The sequence below is a fragment of the Mytilus californianus genome, unplaced genomic scaffold (assembly GCF_021869535.1).
Source record: "Mytilus californianus isolate M0D057914Y unplaced genomic scaffold, xbMytCali1.0.p SCAF_8, whole genome shotgun sequence".
In the NCBI taxonomy this organism is placed as follows: domain Eukaryota; kingdom Metazoa; phylum Mollusca; class Bivalvia; order Mytilida; family Mytilidae; genus Mytilus; species Mytilus californianus.
This window is the reverse complement of record NW_026262734.1, coordinates 66,928,383-66,952,270: the sequence shown is the minus strand read 5'-3', so window position 1 is coordinate 66,952,270 and position 23,888 is coordinate 66,928,383. Positions and strand designations below refer to the sequence as shown.

The 23,888-nt window shown below is 33.0% G+C and overlaps 1 protein-coding gene across 2 annotated transcripts; it reads right to left on the bottom strand.

Annotated features, from left to right (window-relative positions):
• Nucleotides 1-1,884: 1,884 nt before the first annotated feature.
• Nucleotides 1,885-21,823, bottom strand: LOC127711435 (coiled-coil domain-containing protein 63-like). 2 transcript variants are annotated; one of them, XM_052217486.1, is made up of 10 exons: nt 21,735-21,823; nt 18,909-19,086; nt 17,968-18,157; nt 15,291-15,410; nt 14,625-14,806; nt 12,136-12,323; nt 7,827-8,116; nt 5,351-5,602; nt 3,932-4,050; nt 1,885-2,094 (listed from the first exon to the last, which is right to left on the bottom strand). In XM_052217486.1, the coding sequence occupies exons 2-10, from the start codon at nt 19,064-19,066 to the stop codon at nt 1,935-1,937; spliced, it is 1,659 nt and encodes a 552-aa protein (XP_052073446.1). In that variant the 5' UTR covers nt 19,067-19,086; nt 21,735-21,823; the 3' UTR covers nt 1,885-1,934. The 2 variants fall into 2 exon arrangements, with proteins under 2 accessions (XP_052073446.1, XP_052073445.1); XM_052217485.1 differs by having other exon boundaries at nt 21,668-21,790.
• Between the last annotated feature and the right edge of the window lie 2,065 nt (nt 21,824-23,888).

Genomic DNA, 23,888 nt, shown 5'->3' with positions numbered 1-23,888 from the left:
AAGAATAAGCAAGTACTTTCTGATGAATTTTGTTTTATTCCATCAAATGTCAACATTCGTTTGAGAATTCCCCAAAATGCATCTAATTTACAAAAGAAAAATATTGTTACTCCACATAAGAAACGGATTTCTCGATTCGCACTTTCCGTAGACTGATGGCGCGATCTCATTGCTTTACTCAGATGCCGAGAACTACATTCCTTATATCAAAAAGACCCTTCCCCGTTCGTTCATAGTAAGTGTCGTCCTTGTCACCTTGTGTACCAAATGTTGCATTTTTCTTGGAAGAACTTTCGTCTTTTTTATTATGGTACTTATATATTTTATGCAGTGGCGTAGCTAGGAAGCAGTTTGGAAGCTCGAGATTCCACATCGTTTTGAAAAGCAAAATTTCAATGAATAAAAATAAAAACTAACATTTCTTCGAATTTTTGTAAAAATTTGCATATAATTTCACTTTTATATATAGACTATATAAACAGTTGTTCTAAATGTATGTCTCTGACGGGGTCTGACTTCAACTTATGTCAACATTGTTTACTAATTTTAAAATAACAAATATTATAACGGGATTACAGTGTGCTTAACCTAATTGACATTTAGATAATAGAAAATATAAATCGAAGCCAGATGTTTTGTCCTGAGAACGACATTGTATATTTCGTAAGAACAATAAGCAATTCGCCGTTTCAGAATCTAATGCATTCTGGGTAATATTTTCAAAAGCGTACACCAAAACGTTGTGATTGGTTTAAAACGAAATAAACAATGGAAATCCAACCAATGATGTAACGTTTTGGTGTACGAACAATGAGATTACCCATAGTCCTTTAGATTCTGAAAAGGCGAATTGAAGTGCAGAGTTGTCTGCTATTTGGTCGGGTTGTTGTCTCTTTGACATATTCCCCATTTCCATTTTCAATTTTCTTTGAAAGACAAGCTTCATTCGTGTTCATAAAACGTCATGTAAAAGCTTTTGCTAACCTCGTCTTCAGTCCTCCAGCTTTTATGTAAAAGAATAGTAAAATGCAAAGGAAAATTAACACTCGTTTCGTAAAAGTCTCCAATGATTAAAAGGACAGACTAATATACTCTAATTTTGTGTAACATTAAGGGAAATAATTCATTTTTATTATTTTTTCCTGATTTAAAAAAAAACGGCATTTTTGCAGTATATTTATCCATTTAAAAAAAATCATCCTAATTTTTTCTTTTAAAAATGGTACAAATAATCGTCATACATAATCAAGCCAAATGTAATTTAAAAACGGGGGTCCATGTACTCGTTTTCAAGCTAATGATTAAAATCAGTCGAAAAATGCATCTTTTCCCGATATTTTAGAGTTTTACGTCGTGAAAAGTAACATCAAATCAAATGTAAAAACGCTTAATTAGTTAAAATCGTTAATATGAGCAATAACTCTTATATTGGGTCAATTGATTGTTTAAGTGGTATAAGCATTTTCACAAATCCGCAAAATGCTTGAAAAGTATAACAAATATAATCTTACAAGCTCAATGACTCTTATTTGTAGAATTGGCAGAAAAAAAGAAAAAGAAGATATTGTGAATACTAGTATATTAAACCGATACTGTTTTCTTTACTATGTATTTGTCATACAAGACTCAACTCCTCTGTTCAATTTCTAATTGACTAATGTAACTGTTTTGTCATGTTTGTTTGGTTGGAGGGTAAAACACGACACTATTCTAGAAACACTAAGATTCATTTACCAAATGTTTGATTTAATATTATTATAGGATTTCAGAGGAAGTTATTTTTTTAACAAAGCTTACGAATTCTGCGTGCGACAACGGAGGCCAAGTGATGACAAAAGCTCACACGATACATTATTGACAATATATGTATAAATAACAAAAGTATGTGATAAACAATTTATTGACAATTCTGTGTTATCCAGGTGTTTGTTTCTTTATGTTGCTCTTGGTGACTTGGTGGCTTTTGTTGGAGACGGGACAACCAATGTGTTAACCCGTTTACCTATATTTCTTTGTGCTATTAACTTCAGTTCGTCGTGTGTTAGTGGCCTTAGATCGGTTGGTTCTTCTGGTACCTCCAATTCCTCATCATCACTAAAACAAACAAAAAATTGTTTGTAATCTGATCATGATCCAAGCTTAATCATGTCTTTTAAACAAGGTGTTTGCAAGCTCGTCTTTTGTTTAAAATATACTGCAAATTCCCCCAATCTTATCCCCAATTCTAACGCAAAATAACTTCCAAATCAAACGTCATTTATTATCTTGTTTTTTCATATACTTGTATAAAATATTACTAAAATTTTACTGTTCAATAACATTTAAAAATATTAAAAGGCTATGAAAGGATTACTAGGTTTATTGATCAGATTCCTAAGAATTTCCTCAGCGGGCTGATAAAGGAACCTTTATTGACTGCTTCCGGAATGTTATCACATGCCTTTCCGTTAATTTCCGTGACGTTTATCACATGCAACTTCGTGCATTTCCGGAATTTTGTTCGAAAACGACAACACAGTGCGGAAACCCGTAAGTGATTTAAGACTTTTCACAAAATGGTTGAGGAGCAAATTTCAAACTAAGAACATGATAATTGTTGTGACAAGATAAATAAAATGCTTTTAATATCAATAAAAACAATTAAAGTTAAGAAATTTGTATTTGGTTGTCTGTAAATTATTATCTTAAAATTCATAGAAAGACAAAATTTTAATTAATAGTTCTTGTCTGTATTTCTTCTGCTGAAGTATATGATAAAAAGATCATTACATGTCATTTTTCATATCAGACCCTTAATCGGCCCTCGAAGAGAGCTCTTGATATTCTATTGGTGTCTCTGGTTGATACGGATGTAATATTGAAAAAGCCATATGATATTCTCTATTTACTTGTTCTCAGTCCCGGTTGAATATTTCTTTAACCAATAATCATGTGGTTAAAAGCGAACATTAAATAAACTGTTACCCAACAAACCAGCTTTATCATTAATAAAAATAAAAATAAAACCAACCGCAAGTACGAAAATTGTTCTTCCAAATATGCATACATCAGAAGATTAACTGTCAATATACACATATGATCGCTGATCATATAATGTGATATGGAGGCATTTATGAGTTAAAATTTCAATCATTTAGATATAAGTACCGGTTGCTATGTTTTGAGTCTTCGAAGTTTGTTCAAATTTGAAAGATAGATACACGAGACAATAGTTGTTAGAAGTGCTTGTTAATAACGTAAAAGGTTCCCAATGCGCATTATGATAAATGATGTCGCTTCGGTGATGCTCGAGGGCAAAATATTTAGAAGTCTAAATCCAAATACAAATGTTCAAGCGTTGAATATCTTTTCATTATTTTTTTGTTATATGGAATCACGAACTCTACCTTCTTCGATAAAAACGTTAACTAGAAAATACAGATTTTTATTGATAATATCTTCAAAGGTTTTGACACTCTAGTTCATTGCTTGGACATGCAAGACAAACAGAGGTAGGAGGCTAAAACACACGTGACTGAGAACAGATTTTTAGGACCAATGACTAATCAGAGATTAAAGAAATGATAATGTAATACTATGTTAATCTATCGACGATAAACCTGACTAAATATTTGGAAGATGAATGACTTTCTAGTTGAAGATACACAAACAAAATAAAAAAAGCTCCTCTTGAAATACAGAATATCATTTAGTTTGAATATATGCTTTCATGATAATTAAAAGTTCAAGGAAATTTACGATATATACCGTCAGATTAATTTTGAATAGATGACGATCTACATATTAGCCCGAGTCTTATGCAGGCGAAATGCTTTAGTCTTCTAAATTATAAGCCTGGTATTCTTAATGACTTATTTGTTTATAATATGGACAGTTATCGGTCTTATAGTAGATAGGACTGATTTTTATCGAAGGGAGGAAATCTACTTACGCGGCTGATGGTGGATTAATGGAAATTGGGGGAGGGTCAGCCGCTTTGTTTGACATCTGTGTACTAGGAGTCGTGGGTTCTCCTTTCTTGTCTTTCTTTTCAGGAGGAGGTGGATTTTTCTGAAATACAAAAAATGTGCTTTTAGTATTTTTTTATTTGCTCCAACTACTTATATATATATATAGGCAGATAATGTTCTGCACATCCCACGAAAATAAAGATACCCATATGCTTTTGTTTACTTTTGATAGGAATGGAAATTTACAAGTAACCACCCGGTCATTTGAGAGAATTTGTGACAAAAGAAACGATGAGATGTTCAGCAAAAGACTGTTATTTCTTAAGTTACATTCTGATAATACATCTACCAGAACAAATATATAATATAGACGTAATCGATGGATAATTTTTATTAATCTTTAATATTTTCAAAAAACAGAAACATATAAAACTTATGGATGTTGCTTTTCTGTTCAATTAGCTAGAAAAAAAACCGATTGAAATATTATGCTTAAATTCTTTGAATCCTTTGTATTTGTTAATCTATTAATGAAGTTATATTAAAATGGCTTATCTAATTCTCACAAATTTAAGACGAATTTCGTATAACTAAAATTCAACTGTAAAGTATTCCATTTGATATCTCACTATAAGTCTTTATTTAAAACACTAAACATTGATTATTCCTTTAAAAGTTCCCCATTTTGTATAAGAATCGCAATCATTAACAGCTTTCGTCATTCGGATTAGAAGTCACGGCTTTCGTCAGTCCGATTCGAAGTCTCAGCTTTCGTCAGTCGGCATGAAGTCACAGCTTTCGTCAGTCGGATTCGAAGTCTCAGCTTTCGTCAGTCAGATTCAAAGTCAAAGCTTTCGTCAGTCAGATTCGAAGTCTCAGTTTTCGTCAGTTGGAATCGAAGTCACAGCTTTCTTCAATCGAATTCGAAGTCACAGGTTTCGTCAGTCAGATTCGAAGTCACAGCTTTCGTCAGTCGGATTTGAACCCGCAGTTTCGTAAGTCGGATTCGAAGTCACATCGTTCGTCAGTTGGATTCGAAGTCACAGCTTTTTAAGATCCTATAAGTAACATAATTAACGTTTTACATGTCTGGCTTAAATCAGAGATACTACTAGAGCCTTATCAAATTAACGATCGTACGGGTTAATTTGATTAAGCTTACACTACTTTAATGAGACAAACTTTCTTGCGTTCTTTTCTCTTTCTCACTTTGCCTGAAATTTTCAGTTTCAAAATCAAATACTTTCTGGGTGATTTCTTTCAAAAAAGGTAAATTCCCGTTTTCATTAGTAAACAAAGTCTAAAAACCGATGAAGCAACAATATTTCTTTCTAATGTACCACTAAAGAAATTACCCACAATTCTTAACAATATTTAACGCGCGAGCGAATACATACTACCTCCATTTCATTGTATTCATGTTTCTGTAAGTAATCCATGGTCTTTCCCTCAATTATTCCCATGTACTTCATGATATTTTTATTGGTGACGCCCTTTTCACTGCCAAGCATTTCTTTAATGGACGATGGGTCACAATCTATGGCTCCAAACAGATGAAGAACACCACTTTTTAGTTGGTCTAGCGTTTTATTTATTTCCACTAGCTTTTTGTTGCCCTGTTCCGTTTCCTTTGTTATTTTATCTCCTCGTATCTGAGGGGGAAAATGATATTAATCATGTATCTTTTAAATATTCACACTATATGACAACACTTTGAATATTGTAACTTCGTTAATTTTTATTACCTGAATAAAAGTAACGTCCAAAAATTGATACATTTAGAGATACCTAGTTCAACCAGAAGCATTATACGTCTGATCGTTTCTCTGTTTTAAACAGACAGATTGCGTATGCAAAATCAGATCAAAATTATTGGACAGTTGTCGATGTAATTTGTTATTCTTACACGAATATAACTTGTTGGTTAGAATGTTCTAATGTGAACAATTATATTGAAACATGTACATGCAGTGTAAGGATAATTGGAAATTTATCTGTTTTAACGACAAATAATCCCGAACGAAGTTATAAGGCGTATTAAAAAAATGTACGTATGGAAATCTGATGAAAACCAAGCGTAACTGGACGTAGTGGTCACATGTCGTATTCCAAGCGCAAAGGAGATCGCGTAAATTCGTAGCAGTGACAGGCGTTAAAGTCTTATATTTGGCGTCATTTGAGAAAAGCTTGACAAAAATTTTTATTACGGGCATAAGACTGTTTGAAAAACGTTATTCAGAACTATTGTAGGCAGGCATAGTAAATATTCTAATAGGACGTTCTTCTTTCACTTTTGGAAACAAATCCATGTTCAATAAACCTGGGCTGAACGTGATTGACATAACTGAAATTGAAACCCGTCCGAAAGGCAGCAATTTTGATTTCATGAAGTCAACCGTTTCACGATACAAAATGAACAGATACATGTACACTCACTTACTTGTAGAATATTTTATTTAATTTCCTAGCGAGCAACACCAACACAAATGTCCATTTTGATCTCTGGCGTTGTTCAAATAACAACTGACGTGCAGCCCATGTTTTATTGCAATAAGAACATGGCTTTGTTACCAAAGTGAAAGAAGAACGTCATATTAGAATGCCGAATATTTTTTTAGATCATGGACACAACTGGACAGGACATGATACTATACAATTATAGCCTTTGTATGAGGTCGATACGAGGTTATATCGACATAAGAGAAGCATATTGACTGAGGACGAAGTCCGAAGTCGATATGCTTCTCTAGATCGATATAACATCGTACTGACCTCAACCAAAGGCTACAAATGTTATATCATTAATCAACAACTATTGCATGAGCAATGTAAAATTGGGGTTTCCTAGAATGTATTTTAGTAACATGCCGTATGCCCTGTGCAATATGTTTTTGACCTACGAAAAGATAAAACACAAAAGTATTGGTGTGCAACCTGAGTAAATACAAATGTACATGTGACCAAGTTTTAACGAATCACAAATCCTTAAAAATATTCAATTAATAATATTCTCAAATATTAGGCAATGAAGTAGCGTATCAGTGCAGCAACGTCACGTTTCCATGTCCACCCGCGTCAATTGATCAATGAAATACAGGCGACTTCGTTCATACAACAGAACAGCTATATCACAACGTTGTGTACGAGTATATATATATGTTTATCTAATTCTTCGTCAATTTATCCCTTTTTGCACCCATTGTATAAAAAAAATTTAATCAACGTGTGGTTCGTTTGATCTCAGTTCTTCATTAGTTAAAATCCGATTATGACGTCGAATTTACTTGCTTTCCTCTTAATTTCCTATTGTGAACTCATGAACAAAGGCGACCATGCCTGATGACGTCACATAGAAAGAATACATCTTTTTACAGATCATTCGAAAAGACGGAATAAGTTTGCCTGCATATTGTTTGAAAATCATTAGAGAAACAGATTCCACCACCAAATCTCGTGTAATACGATATTTATCCACTCTCGACAGTTAAATTTTAAATATTTAAAACGCTCGGCGAGCCTCGCGTATTAAATTTGAAAATTTAACTGTCTCGAGTGGATAAATATCGTATCACACTCGATGCAGTGGTAGAATCTATATTTCTAACTATTCCATTTTATTTAATATTCTCAAAAAAAAAAAAAAAACAAAAAAAAAAAAAACATATTGTCAAGACAAACTTCCGATTAAAAGAATAATGGCATTTGATATTTTGGTACTGACTTCATCAGGTCGAATATCAGCTCGCCCTTAAGGGATCGATTTATATTCTTGCTAATAAAGTCCGTATCAAAAACAAAAATGCTATTATTTTATATATTCAAACAGTCTTCCAGTTTTGATGATGCGTGCATATATTACAATGTGAATATTCTTACCTCTAATTCTTGTAAAACTTTTATTCTCTCGTCTTCCTGTTTGATACCGTCCGCTTCAATTCGTTTGATCTCTTTGTTCATTTCGTCTATTTCACGTTGGAGGTGTTCAACTTCGTCGTTTAGTTCGTTGACGTAGTTGTACAGAGCAAAATGTTCATCTTCTTTCTTGATGAAATTGTCGACGATCGTTTCGATATCTGTTTCCCCTGTGGCTTCTTTTATTTTTTCTATCGCTTCTTCAAACGTTTGTATTTGTACATTTTCGGCGTCAGTATCTTTGTCCTTTGAATCTAGATGTACAGCAAATAATGTAAGAAAGATCGGTTTTCTTTTGTCCAAATATTTAATTGTTAATAGGTTATTATCACTATCAAATCCCTAAAGATATTGTACAGTTTGTGAAACAAATATGACAACAGCACTGGGTCGATACTTCTGCTGGTGGACTATCAGTCCCCGAGTGTATCATCAGCTCAGTAGTCAATAATTCGGTACTGACATGATTCATAACAAACCTTTATAAAATGTCCGTCTATAAATTTTGAAATCATAAAGAAACTAAGTTTTCAACTCCCTCGGGTAAAGTTAACCTTAGATGGATTTCGCAATTTTAAGGTCCTTTCGGTCATATAGCTCTCCGTCTGTTTCGGTTCTTATATGTCCTTAGCTTTCAAATATTCGGCTTTGAGCGTTCCTGATGAAGGTAAATCCAGAAAAACGCTTCAGACGCATGAAATTTATAACGTAATGTTTTTATTTTTTCCATCAAAATAACCTGAGGCATCCGAGTAATACATACTTAAAGGGTATATATATATTGGACAGTACAACAGACCACATCAGCCGACTATCTTAAAACAAAAAAACGTACAAACAAATACAACGAACAGCACATGGTCCAGATCTATATCGTAACACGGGGCATGCTCGTGCATGCATGAACTGTGAAGGGTTTAAACCATTTTATTCCAATGTTTGTAAATATTGAGTGCGAAATCAACATTTGATTGGTTGAGAGGACCCCACGTAACATTGAACAAAACTTCATAATCCTGTACTGGTACCCAAGACGTTATTTGACAAGTTTGACAATACCTATATTCCGAAGGCATACTGAATATTTTACGGAGAGAACCAACCTATCATACTCCCCTCTGAACATGCTGAAGGGGACTATCTATAGTGTGACGTTACGCGCGGAATTTTTGACGAAAGTTTGCATACAAGCTATTTTTTATCCTAGTCAATTCTAATATGTAATAAAAAATATACCTTCATGTGCTACTTTTAGAGATAAATGGGGTCGAAATTTTAGACATTTACTGGAAATTTTGGTTTCTTGGACATTTCTATCCTTTGGAAAAACAAACTTAACTTTTTTGTTTCAAAAGATAAACGCAAGCGGATTTTTGTAAAAGCATCTGGAATATCTTCTCTACATAAATGTGCTTTGAATTTGTGTAACAATTCTTTGGAAATTATTCATTTTTATCACATTTTCATGATTTTAGTCAAAGAACGGCATTTTTGCTGTATATTTATCTAATTTAAAAAAAATCATCGGTGAAATGTTCATAACAAGAGGCTCTCAAGAGCCTGAATCGCTCACCTGTTATTTTTGTTGCTTAAATCTTTCATCAATGATTATTTTTGCTTTTTACCCATATGTTCCATTTTAGCCATAGCGTCTATGTTTCTTGACGTACAAGGAAATGAAATACAAAATTTATACTAGATTCATTTGAAAGATTTTTAAAGTTAAAAAACATAAAACAACTTGTGTAAAATTGTCCTTAAAGGGCAATAACTTCTTAAGGGGTCAATTGACAATTTTGGTCATATTAAACTTTTTTGAAGATCTTACTTTGCTGAACATTTTTGCTGTTTACAGTTTATCTTTATCTTCAATAATATTCAAGATAATAACCAAAAACTGCAAAATTTCCTTAAAACTACCAATTTAGTGGCAGCAACCCAACAATGGGTTGTTCGGTGTGTCTGAAAATTTCAGGGTTGATAGATCCTGACCTTTTGTACAGTTTAACCCCATGTCAGATTTGCTCTAAATGCTTTAGTTTCTGAGATATAAGCCAAAAACTGCATTACACCCCTATGTTCTATTTTTAGCCATGGCGGCCATGTTTGTTGATGGATCAAAATTTCGGATACAATTCATAAACTAGATTCCTAAAGGAACATTCATTCAAAGTTAAGAAGTATTAGGCACAATAGTTTCAGAGGAGAAGATTTTTAAATGTTAGCAAACTTGATGAACACATTTCGTAAAATTGTCTTTAAAGGGCAATAACTCCTTAAGGGGTCAATTGACAAATTTGGTCATTTAACTTTTCTGTAGATCTTACTTTGCTGAACATTATTGCTGTTTACAGTTTATATCTATCTATAATAATATTCAAGATAAAAACAAAAAACTGCAAAATTTCCTCAAAACTACCAATTTAGTGGCAGCAACCCAACAATAGGTTGTTCGATTTGTCTGAAAATATCAGGGCTGATAGATCTTGACCAATTGAACAATTTTACCCCTGTCAGATTTGCTCTAAAAGCTTTAGTTTTGGAGATATAAGCCAAAAACTGCATTTGACCCCTATGTTCTATTTCTAGCCATGGCGGCCATGTTTGTCGATGGATTAAAACTTCGGATACAATTTATAAACTAGATATCCTAAGGAACATTTAGATGAAGTTTGAAGGTATTTGGCCCAGTAGTTTCAGAGGAGAAGATTTTTAAATGTTAGCAAACTTGATGAACAAATTGTGTAAAATTGTCTTTAAAGGGCAATAACTCCTTAAGGGGTCAATTGACAATTTTGGTCATATAAACTCTTTTGTAGATCTTACTTTGCTGAACATTATTGCTGTTTACAGTTTATATCTATCTATTATAATATTTAAGATAATAACAAAAAACTGCAAAATTTCCTTAAAACTACCAATTTAGTGGCAGCAACCCAACAATGAGTTGTTCGATTCGTCTGAAAATTTCAGGGCTGATAGATCTTGACCAATTGAACAATTTTACCCCTGTCAGATTTGCTCTAAAAGCTTTAGTTTTTGAGATATAAGCAAAAAACTGCATTTGACCCCTATGTTCTATTTTTAACCATGGCGGCCATGTTTGTCGATGGATCAAAACTTCGGATACAATTTATAAACTAGATACCCTAAGGAACATTTAGTTAAAGTTTGAAGGTATTGGCCCAGTAGTTTCAGAGGAGAAGATTTTTGAAATAGTTTACGACGACAGACGACGACGGACGACAGACGACGACGACAGACGACGGACGACGACGGACGCCAAGTGATGGCATAAGCTCACATGGGGACCTTCGGGCCCCGGTGAGCTAAAAATTGGCACAAATAATCTAAATACATAATCAAGCCAAATGTCATTTTTAAAAAGAGGGGTCCATGAACTCGTTTTCAAGTAAAATCAAATTGAATCTGAATGATAAAAATTAGTCGAAAATGCATCTTTTCCCGATATGTCACAGTTTGACGTCGTGAAAAATATCTTTTTACGTTAGCAACGTCATTACCTCCCCTGTATCTGTATCGTATGCCCTTAATGTATACTTAACGTTTTTTAATTAACAACGTTGTTTTTTAAAGCAAAAGTATAGTCATTATTATGTTCAAAAATAATTTCAGACGGCAAAAACAATTCAGAGAAAAACTTGTCATACTAGAATAAGTAATTAACTTTTGATCAATGTTTATCAATGTTTGTGTCGTGTAAGAAGCATTGTATGTAAATGAATATTTCATGTTCCGAAAATATAAAAAGTTTAGGCAGGGGAATAAAACATTTTTTACCCTTGGTTTAGAGGGTAATGAAGAATGGACGTAATCTACGAAAAGCATACGTGAGTCATCTTTACTATTAAATTTATATACCATTTTTTTTTGTCAAAAGTTTTCTTGAATGAACGAAAGATTGGTTACACATTTCTTACTACTAAGTAAACTTTCCTCGAAAATAAAGAATTTTAAATCAAATGTCAATATTAAGTAATCTTATTTGCATCGCATTTTGTCTCTGTTGTATTCATCAATATCTTGGGCCAATATTTACCCTTTTTCTTGAATATTCTCTACCGGCATAATAATTTTATTCTTTATGTACCTCGCGATGAACATTTTTTCAAAAATTAAGCGCTTCGTAAGTCTACGGTTATACTAAAACTTTTGTCGACAAGAATAAAAAGAGCCAATATTTCTTCTCTTGAATGATATTCTGGTACTGGCCTTATAATTTAGAAAACACAACATCTGCAATATTTCTTACTTTTGCTTTTCTTTGCCTCTTCTTCTTCTTTATACAGTGCACGATCATTTGACTTTGCATTGAAAAACTCTTTCAGTTTGTTGTCATGGTGAATAACCCTCTGCAGATCTTTCATTTCCGAGTCATGCTGTGCAATGTCTTTTTCGCTTCTTTCTTTCAGTGCTATCATCTTTGTTTGTGCTTCATCTCTGTATAAATACTCTTAAAGTTTTATAAAATTGAAGTACCGACTTCTTATACAGACAATTCGGTGGATATCAAGATGCATATATTGGTTGCAATGAAATACCGTGATTTCCCGGTAATATGACAAGAGGTTCCCAAGAGCCTGTGTCGCTCACCTGATTCTTTGGTTTTGGAAATCATGTAAAAAATAGATTAAAATCATAACAGATACCCTAATAATGGTTGAGGCCAAATTTGGTTTAATATTGGCCCCGTAATTTAATCAAAAGCAGAAGGCTTTTGTAATGTTTACAGAAATTACCAATAAATTCATTGAAATTGTAGAAAATGACATTATAAGGACAATGACAAATCAGCTACAAAGTAACAACACTTGGTCAGCACCTCAAAAGAAACATTCATACCATGTTTGGTTTCAATCCATTAAGCGGTTTTTCTAGAAGAAGACATTTGTATATATTTCCCATAGGGTCCTTTGTAAAACTAAGTCCCCCTTTGGCAGCCATCTTGGTTGATGAATTTGCTACAAAGTAACAACACTTGATCAGCACCTCATAAGGAACATTTATGCCATATTTGGTTTAATTCCATTCAGTGGTTCTTCAAAAGAAGACTTTTGTATGTATTTCACATAGGATACTTTGTTAAACTAGTAAGTTCCCCGCTGGCAGCAATCTTGAATGATTGATTGGCTACAAAGTAAGAACACTTGGCCAGCACCTCATTAGGAACATTCATGCCATGTTTGGTTTCATTCCATTCAGTGGTTCTCTAAAAGAAAACATTTGTATGTATTTCCCATAGGGTCCTATGGTAAACTAAGTCCCCGCTGGCGGCCATCTTGGATGATTGATCGCCTACAAAGTTACAACACTTTGTCAGCACCTCACAAGGAACATTCATGTTTTATTTCATTCCTTTCAGTGGTTCTCTAAAAGAAGACATTTAGTTTATTTATTTTGTATTTGCATTGTATCATAGATCAAATTGATTTGTTCAGTGTATGTTCATTGGGTTAATATGTCTTTTGATTGAGTTAAGCCATTTCAATTGATATTTTATATTGTGTTTTTCTATGTTGTGATGTTACACTATTGTTTCAAATAAGGGTGAAGGTTTGGTACCATTAAAAAAACGTTTAAACCCGCTGCAATTGTTTGCACCTGTCCTAAGTCAGGAATCTGATGTTCAGTAGTTGTCGTTTGTTGATGTGGTTCATAAGTGTTTCTCGTTTCTCGTTTTTTATATAGATTAGACCGTTGGTTTTCCCGTTTGAATGGTTTTACACTAGTAATTTTTGGGGCCCTTTATAGCTTGCTGTTCGGAGTGACCCAAGGCTCCGTGTTAAAGACCGTACTTTGACCTATAATGGTTCTTTTATAAATTGTGACTTGAATGGAGAGTTGTCTCATTGGAACTCATACCACATCTTCTTATATCTAAGTATTTATGCTGTAAACAAAGTCAAAAATGCATTATGTACAAACACGTAGTTAAACATTTTTGGTTCATTTCTATGTTTCGGAGTTTATGGAAAGATTGCTAGCCTCGGTAGATATAATATATTTTTGTGGAATTTATAAATCCCTTTATTAATCAAATTACAGCCAACAGGGCATTATTGTGGGGCCATTATGGATAAAACCAATTATTATGAAGCACTCGATATTGATGATGACTGTAAGTGTTCGTGAACGACTCTATTCGAATCCTTAATCATAGTTCGAAGAAAGGTAACATCGGAAATATAAATGTATATTTCATATAAAAATAAGGAGATGAGGTATGATTGCCAATGAGACAACTATCCACATAAGTTCAAATGAAGTGGATGTAAGCAAAAGGCATGTTTATTTCTCATTAAAACTCGTTCTTGTGCAGAAGAACTAGCAGCGAACGGATTTGAAAGTGAAAATAAAGCCGTATTTCTATTGGTACTATGAAATGTATATATTAGTTTAATATCAAATCTTAAAGACTGGTTTTATTAACAATGGCACCGCAATAATGCACTGTTGGCTGTAGTAGGCACTGCTTTGATTCTAGTTTTGTAAAAAAAAAGTATTAAGCAATTTCTGTTTTCATAATGACTTTGTTATATGTCCTCGGTCAGTTTTTGTGCCCCGAGGCAACACCGAGAGACATTATAGCATCCGAGACCATTAATACAGACTATGGACATATACATGTAACAGGGCCATTATGAAAACATCATTAATTAATACTACAATACTACAGTCTACAACTATTTAAAATGCATTTATCTTAAAACATCAAGATATATTAATGTAAATTCAATTTACCTTTCTTCATAGGCCACTGAAGCATTAGAGATTACGTCATTCATTTTCTTTGTAGTTTCATTGAGCTCCTTACTTATCTTTTTGTACAAGTTATCAAATACACTCCTCTCCTGTCGGAGGTGGTCTATATCCTTACGAAGACGTTCGTTAACAGCTAACTGATTGTTGAACTTAATTGTAGCCTGTAAATTCATGTATAAAAAACTAATAAGACTGGATACGACTGCCAATGAGACAATTATCCACCAGAGACCAAACAACGTAGAAGGAAGCAATTATATGTCACCGTACAGCCTTCATCAATGAGCAAATCCCATACCGCATAGCAGGCTATATGTTCGTCAGCATATTAACATTTGTCTGTGTATAAGTAACTCTCAGAAGATTGGATAGAGTTCATCAAAAGGGGAGGGCAAATTGAAAAATACTAAGAGAGAACAAGTAATGGCTGTTTTATTTCGAAAACAATCTTGTGTTATTACGCAGGTCTGCATACTGAGAAGTAAAACTGGTCAACGTACGATGGGTGTGAAGAAGCAGTAACTTTTATTGTTTATTCTATTCTCCGAGTACATTTCATAAGTCTTGAGAGTGCTTTTTTTCTTTTCTCACAAGAATATTGAATTTTAAGTGAAACTTTAGTAGTTATACAGATAGAATAATCACCTTATTAAGACGATTTTCCATAACATGGACTTTCCTCAGGATATTTTTTTCTGTCGTGATCTCCGTGTTACTTCCGCTTTGCTTTCTCTTGTTGGCAATTTTTCTTTCCACCTTACGAATCTACAGAAAACAAAAGTATGACTGTAATACATTTTTGAGGCTGGAAGCACTGTCAAACCAGACTTAACTTGCTATTTCATCCTTAGTACAACCGCAAAAGATGGAAAATTCAGAAAGGGAAAAGTCACCCTTTGCTAAAAAAATTTAGTTAACCGTCGTCCTTTATTGTCAATTTAACTATCAGCCCTCGGTCAATATCAACTCTCTCGTCGTTTGCCCTTGGGCTGATATCATGACCTAGTGCTGATAATACATCATAATATCATAAGAATAAATACGATGAAAGATGAAAATCGATTTATCCGATTGTAATTGTGTGACTTATATCATAGAAACAATATTTTTTTTGTTTGATTTTTGTTCAAGGAATGACTGTAATATTTTTTCTGTCTATGAAGAAATAACATCAAAAATGTGGTGCACACTGAATAACCCGCGTAGCGGGTTATTTTAAAGTGTGCACCACATTTTTTATGTTATTTCGAATAGACAGAAAAATATTACAGTCATTTCTTATAACTTAATTCTAAATTCCATTTTAAACCGGAATAATTTAATTTTGGATGTAACACGTCTTCTGATTGGCTGAGAGAATTTGTTTATCAGCTCATAGACATAATTTTGTCATGTGACCGTGACGTCATCAACGTTTTTTTTCATGATTTACTCCTTAAAAATGGAATTTAGAATTAAATTATAAGGAATGATTGTAATATTTTTTCTGTCTATTCGAAATAACATAAAAAATGTGGTGCACACTGTTAAATAACCCGCTACGCGCGTTATTCAGTGTGCACCACATTTTTGATGTTATTTCTTCATAGACAGAAAAAATATTACAGTCATTCCTTAAGTAAACCATGAAAAAACGTTTATGACGTCACGGTCACATGACAAAATTATGTCTATGAGCTGATTAACAAAACAACGTCAGCCAATCAGAAGACGCGTTACATCCAAAATTAAATTATTTCACATTACACCAGAAGAGGAATTCATAAGTTAGGGTTAACTTTATCAAACGTAATGGCTCGATTTCATGAAGTTTAAAAAATTCAGAATTTTGGGTTATGTTTTTTATTAAGGAATGACTGTAATATTTTTTCTGTCTATGAAGAAATAACATCAAAAATGTGGTGCACACTGAATAACCCGCGTAGCGGGTTATTTTAAAGTGTGCACCACATTTTTTATGTTATTTCGAATAGACAGAAAAAATATTACAGTCATTTCTTATAATTTAATTCTAAATTCCATTTTAAACCAGAGTAAACCATGAAAAAACGTTGATGACGTCACGGTCACATGACAAAATTATGTCTATGAGCTGATAAACAAAACAACGTCAGCCAATCAGAAGACACGTTACATCCAAAATTAAATTATTTTCAGATCAAAATAAAATACTAGTATAGAAGTAGTAAATATATATCATTAAAAATAAGCGAATGATTCATCATAATGCTATAAATCTAAATCAAAGCTATGTAGAACTCATGTGGTCATGATGGTAAGCAGTTTCTGCCCCACTAGTAGCACCCGTCATGTTGCTTCTGAATGACAAATAGATAGCTTACGATGGAAACAAAAACGACGAAAGGAGGCCGGGGTTGTGGTCTTAATTGATAAAAGATAAAGGGAGCAGAAACCCGGTGATATATACTGCACTTGCAGGTGCTGTTTAAATGTTGCTGCATAAAAGTGGAAAGTTCACAAAAGGAAAAGTCACCTTGTTTTGAGAATTTTATTAAATTGTCGTCCTTTAGTGTCAATCTTTAATACAAGCTCTAGGGCACTATCAGCACTCTTGGGCTGATGTCATGACCAAGGACTGTTAATAGTCTAATATAAAAATTGTCATGTCATATTCTAAAATATCAATACGCGGAAAATATCATTACGATGAAAATCTGATAATCGATTTGTTTGATAGTTACTGTGCGTTTTTCATGATAGACACGGTGTCAAAATCATTAAGGTGTGGTCAATTATATGTGACGTTACAAAGCAGTGTGTGCTATTATATGAAGAACTGAACAGAATGAATCAGGGAAGACCTATGACACAACAGGAATAGAGTGTTATAGCATTGTCTATAACACTGTTTCCATAGGAACGTCTGTAGGGAGAACCAAATGCACGACACAAAATCCTTACACACTTTTACTAAACAGAAGCAAAGGAAGGCAACTTCATTGCACTTGTTCTTCTTCATTTCAAAGTCACAATGTTATATTGTTTACCGGACCTATTTGCTTCTAATATATGTTCAGAACTCGAACATTTTAACAGTTCATCTTATTTCAGATATGAACTATCATTGAAAAGGAATAGTTTGAAGATATAGAAGCATTAGACATTTTACCTGCTAATCATAAAATATTAAGGTTAAATATATTAAGGTGGCTTAACGTGGCTTACCACATCTAAATATAGTTTGGAAAATCAGACATAGAAATTACCTTTTATAAATAAATAAGGAAATAGATAAATAAAGAAAAAATATAAGAAAAATCAATTTCGCATGACCTAACCTACATGCATACATTATTAGTACCTCAGTATCTAATTCAGTTACTCTCATTTTCTCTAACTTGATGCTGTTGTTATAGTAATCCAGACTTTCTATTAGATTAAACAGCTTCTCAGTATCATCCAGGTCTTTGTTCTCATTCTTGTCACTCTGAGCTAGCTTCAATACTGTTCTCATATCGATATTCTCTTTACTTAAGTTCGCTATTTCAGACCTTGTAGAGAAAATGAAATTGTTTAGAAATTATTTTCTTGAAATTCACATTTTGGTTACAGATTTTGAAAGCGATATCCTCTTTATTTAAGTTCACTATTTCACACCTTGTATAAAACATAAAACTGCAAATGAAAATTATTTTCTTGAAAGTCATATTTTGGTTATAGATTTTGAAAGAAAGAAAATTAACTAATTTTAGAAGTTAAATATGTTATTGCTTGTGGTCAACTTTTTTTCTCAACACAACGTACGACGACTCAATAGTTACATGTACTACATGCTTATCAGTTATAATTTCTTCCTTTTAATCATCTAATGGATACTAGTCGCTTGCATAATGATTAACCAGCTGCAGACGGGTGTCACGTGTGGTGCAGGGTCTATTTTTATATCAGCATTAATCAAATGTTTGTTTTTTATTTGAAATATTTTTTTTGAACATTGGACTTACATTGTTTACGATCGTACACATATACCATACGACACAATATAAAACTATCCTTAAAACAAGTTTGTTACATTTAACTTCGCAAATGTATACGTTTTTTATTTCAATTCGCCATTTCAGAATCTACAAGACTATGGGTAATTTCATTGTTCGTACCAAAAGATTAAAAAAATAAAAATAACGTCACGTCATTGGTTGAATTCCAATTGTGTGGGAAATAGTTACCCAATCACAACGTTAGATTCAGAAATTGTGAATTAAAAGCTTAATTTATAATTAAAGCATATTTATTTAAACTAACTGTTGCTTTCTGAGATAATTTTGGGCCTCCTCAGCATAGGATCTTCTATCATTTTCCATAACACGAAGTTGTCTTTGTAACTTTGCTAACTCCGAAGCCTGGGACACCTCATCCGACAGTTCATCACCACTCTCCTTATTTACTGTTACACGTCCCATTGTGATGGAGATTTAAAATGCTAAAAACAGATAAGCAAAGTGTTTCTGTTTGCAATGAAAGTATATTATGATAAAAACCGACACTCCGCATCCCTCTGGGTCAATTTCTAAATTCATGCATGTTTATACATCTGCTTACCATAGTAGAATTATATGGTAATCTTGTTTCTTTTCTATTCAAGGGTTCGATCCGTGCTTGGATAATATTAATTTTAAAAAGAAAGCATACTCTACATTTGGTGCCCAACTAAAACACGGCAGGTGGAAGATACTTAAGACTTGAAATTGTCTAGGGTTGGATATTTGATACAGAAGCGTTGGGGCATGTACTCAAACTTTTATCTTTTTCTGTGTGAAAGATATGTTGAATAAATTTTTTTGGTTCTTTTGTTGCATTAAATTTTAATGTGTTCTAGCTCATAGCACCCCAATATTACATTGGAAGAAGTTCATGTCGCCCTTCTTCTCTTCGAGCACACAGAAAAATATAACGATGGGTTAATGCCCCAAAACGAATATATATATATATAATTAGCGGTTTTTATCCAACGCAATCATAGGTTTGAACGTTGATTTCAATTTAGACTTGTTTATATATATAAATATATAAACGTGACTCAAACCAAGAATATACAGTTCACAGATAGAAAGTTTTAATATTTCGATTGAAAAACTAATATACGTCCTATACATAGACATTCCGTTTTACAAATTCAGAAATTTAACTGAACAAATAAAGAAACATCATTTCACGAATTAAGATATGTAGAATTTCATGTAACGAACGAAGAAAATATGTAAACAAGTTAAGAAATTGCATTTACACATTAAGAAGTTACATTTCACAAATCAAGAAATGTAGAAATTCATGAAACGGAAAGAAAAAATACAGAAGAAGAAGAAAAAGTTATGGGCCCCAAAGGGCATAAACATTACAACATCAACAATTTTCACAATACAATACAAACAATGAATGATAAAAAAAAAATAAAGAAAAATTTAAGTTCTTAAAGTAATATATATATAAAGAACCTATAATTTTAAATATATAATGCATTGTAATGCAAGTGTAGTTGATATAGATAACAAACAAACAGCCAAAAATAGATATCCGCACATAATTAGTTTAGATAAACATATAATCAACTAGCCAAAAAAAAAAAGTTAAACATGTTTACGGGCCATCCTGTGTCAGCAGCAAATAGAAAAGCATTATGGTTTCCTAAAGGCAGCTGACACCAGGGGGTGATACATTATGCCGGGACCATAGGAATGTCAAATATGTATAAATGTCTCGTTCCTACCTGTATCAAAAGCAAACATACATCTTACAAACTAAGAAATTAGATTTAACAAATTAAGAAATGTATACTTATGGCAGATGTTCCCTTCTTAACAACTATAGGTAACCGTAAAGCCTTCCACAATGAGCAAAACCCATACCACACAGCAAGCTTTAAAACAATTCAAACGAGAAAAACAACGGCCTGATTTATGTACAAAACAATAAATGAAAAACAAATATGATAAACGGCAGCAAACGACAGCCACTTAATTACAGGCTCCTGACTAATAGGTCATTAAATGACCTCCTACAGTGATCAAAACCCATAATGTATAGTAAGCTATAATAGGACCCGGCAAACCTGTTTAAATCTAACAAAATTGGAATTAGATATTGTGTTCAAATTTAACAGGTAACTTAAAATGATAGTTTACACAGGTTAAATTATCAACAAATAATCTCTGTTTATTCCAATACTAATGTTCAGTAACGTTAACACAAGTTTCGGATTTAAGCACATATCAAAAGTCGACACATTGATATATAAACATACATGTAACATTAAGCAATCTGAATCTGAGCTCGATTAATCTCTTACAACAAATTTTACAAAACATCAGAATATATTGTCACATTTCGGAGCATCTGGGATCCCCCACAACTGATTTTAATTTTGGTTTGTGTTGTTCAGTCTTTAGTTTTCTATGTAGTGCTTGTGCTGGGAACCCAAAGGAAAAAAGGTTTGTTTAACGCCGTTTTTCGTTTTTTTTTTCTGATGTATATTTCTGATATGTTCGTTTTTTCTTCGACTTCAAATTTTTGATTGTTCCTTTGGAATCTTCCGCCTCTCTTTTCTCACATAAAATTCACAAACAAAACATTGAAGTGTGCAGCATAATTAACCTTTTCTCTGCCATACGGACTATCCGGCCTATTCAAAAACACTACCTTTGCACGCTGACAAAAAAAAAAAACACAATGACAAATAAAAGCATGAAACATTAATTAAGATATCAGAAGCGGGGCTGTAAAAAAATAATGTAAACTAGCTCATCAATTAAAATACATATAAGGAAACAATAGTAAAGTCAGTCTTTTTTTACTTTAGGGATCTACTAATCTAACCCTAATCGTAAACCTATTCCCTACTTTTACCTACATGTAACTTTAACAACAGCCCTAACCTAGAACAAACCCTTAGCTACACAATATATATATGTATGCTAACCATAAATGAACTTGGATTTTCAGTCAATTATAGCTTTGACTACTAAGAAGAACTTTATAGACTCCCTTTGAAGGACTTTGAAGCTTACCTCTGACTTGCTTTCTTATCGTCTTCCTCTGTTTGTTAGACTCCCTTTGAAGGACTTTGAAGCTTACCTCTGACTTGCTTTCTTATCGTTTTCCTCTGTTTGACGTTGACATGGAGTCGTTGACTAAAGTGACGTTTATGACGGCATGTGACTATGACGTTCCAGATACTGTGAATGAAATCTGAACTCGTACTTCCGAAGAAAGGTCGTCTGGTCTCCGATCATTTCCGAAGATTTAAACTGATTGACGATTTTACGATCTTCGATCCCTGCTTGGAAGGTGATCTGAAATGTTACAGCTCTAGTTTCTCATATGGAGTAACTGTCATGTGTGTTCTAGACTGAAGAAAATGCCGTCAGATTTAACGGGGTAATGTAAAAAAGAATTGAATAACATAACGGTTTATAAATGAAATATAGTTTTTATTTCACATATAGAAGTAACAGTACACTGTTATCCAGCAAAATAGAATTAACTAAATAGCCTTTAGAGTATGAAAATAAAACTTTATCAATTTAAACCAAAAGGATGTATAAATGATTGATTTGATTTTGATTTTTTGATTTTTGGTGTTTTTACGCCACTTTTAAGCACCGCTTTTGGGCTATTTCGTGGCGGTCAGTTTTTATTGGTGGAGGAAGCCGGAGTGCCCGGAGAAAACCACCGACCTTCGATAGGAAAACTGACAATCCTAGTCAATCAAGATTGGAGTGGAGTGCACCCGCACGAGCGGGGTTCGAACTCACAACCTCAGTGTTGACTGGCTAGTGATTACAGTAGTAACTACTTAGACCACTCGGCCACCGAGGCCCCTATAAATGATTGAATACCCGTGGAGCTTTATAGCCTTTATGACTAAAAAGGGATCTTAAAAGAATAGCAAAATTCATTAAAGACCAATCTTAGGGTCTTAATTTCTCAACGAAGATATTCAGAAAGGTATGAGGTCACCATATATGTGGATCTAAATGGGGTTTACAGAATAGAGAATATTAAAGAAAAAAGTGCAGAATAAATGGCTAGAATAATGAAGAATTAATAGACAAAAAATAGACAAAAAAAAAAAAAAGAATAGAGAATATCGGGGTGCTTAAATAAAGAATAGAGAAACATGGTAATTAAATTAAAGAATGAAGATTCCAGATGCTCTTTTATGGTCTTCAACGACGAACCGGTATACTTACCACAACATTCATACCCACAAGTTTTCTGTTTCTGTCAATCAAATATTTTACATTATTGTTTTTTAAAATATAAAAACACATTTTTTCATGACCTTTTTCTAAAACTACCAGTACAATAATTACTACAAATTACTTATTAATTTGATATAATTTGAAGTTTAACAATGATAAATGTATTTAATACTGCACATTTATCATTTTTAGTTTCACACGGAGAGATGGTGTCAACAGGTTTATTCAAAATCCACATACCGTTTTAGAGGGCGTATGACATTTGCGCCGATTTTTAAAATTTTCATTCTTTCATTTGCGCCGATTTCATTTTTTCATTTGCGCTGATTTTATATTTGCTCCTAATTGCATTTACAGTTTAACACAGGTGAGTAAATATTTGTACATGTACTATACCTTGAATGTATATTGGTAAAATCTGGTTATAAACGTTGTTCACTTATGTTTAAGTTAAGAAAATCCAGGACGCTACGTATGTTAAAATGCGAAATCTAGAAATGCCTGCATCAGTACGTTAGCCAGAGAAAGAAAAGATGGACTTCGTTACTGACAATTACGACAAATATAGAGAAGAAATCACAAGAAAGGAATATATTAGATGACTTGTGTTGCCTATAAATACTCGGCAAGAACAGATTTATGATTTTAGTGTATTCCGTTTTTATGGATTTTAATGTTGTAAATAGATTTTAAATTCGTCATTTTAGTATAAACAAAGTAAAAACAGAGTGCTTTTATCTTGGGTTTTTACTTCTTGATTTTAAAGTATGTGAACATAGTGCTTTTAAATTGACTTATCCTGCTCAAAATCCTACTTCCACCTCCCCGTGGTGAGCAGACTGAGGACAACAGTTATATACATGTTATTATTGACAATTCATAACATTTGTACAACTGGCGAACGGAAGAGGTCTATAATAATGAATAACATTTGTACTACTGGCGAAAGGAAGAGGTCTATAATGATAAATGAAAAATAACATTCACCTGTAATTTACCTGTAAAAAAATCGGCGCAAATGAAA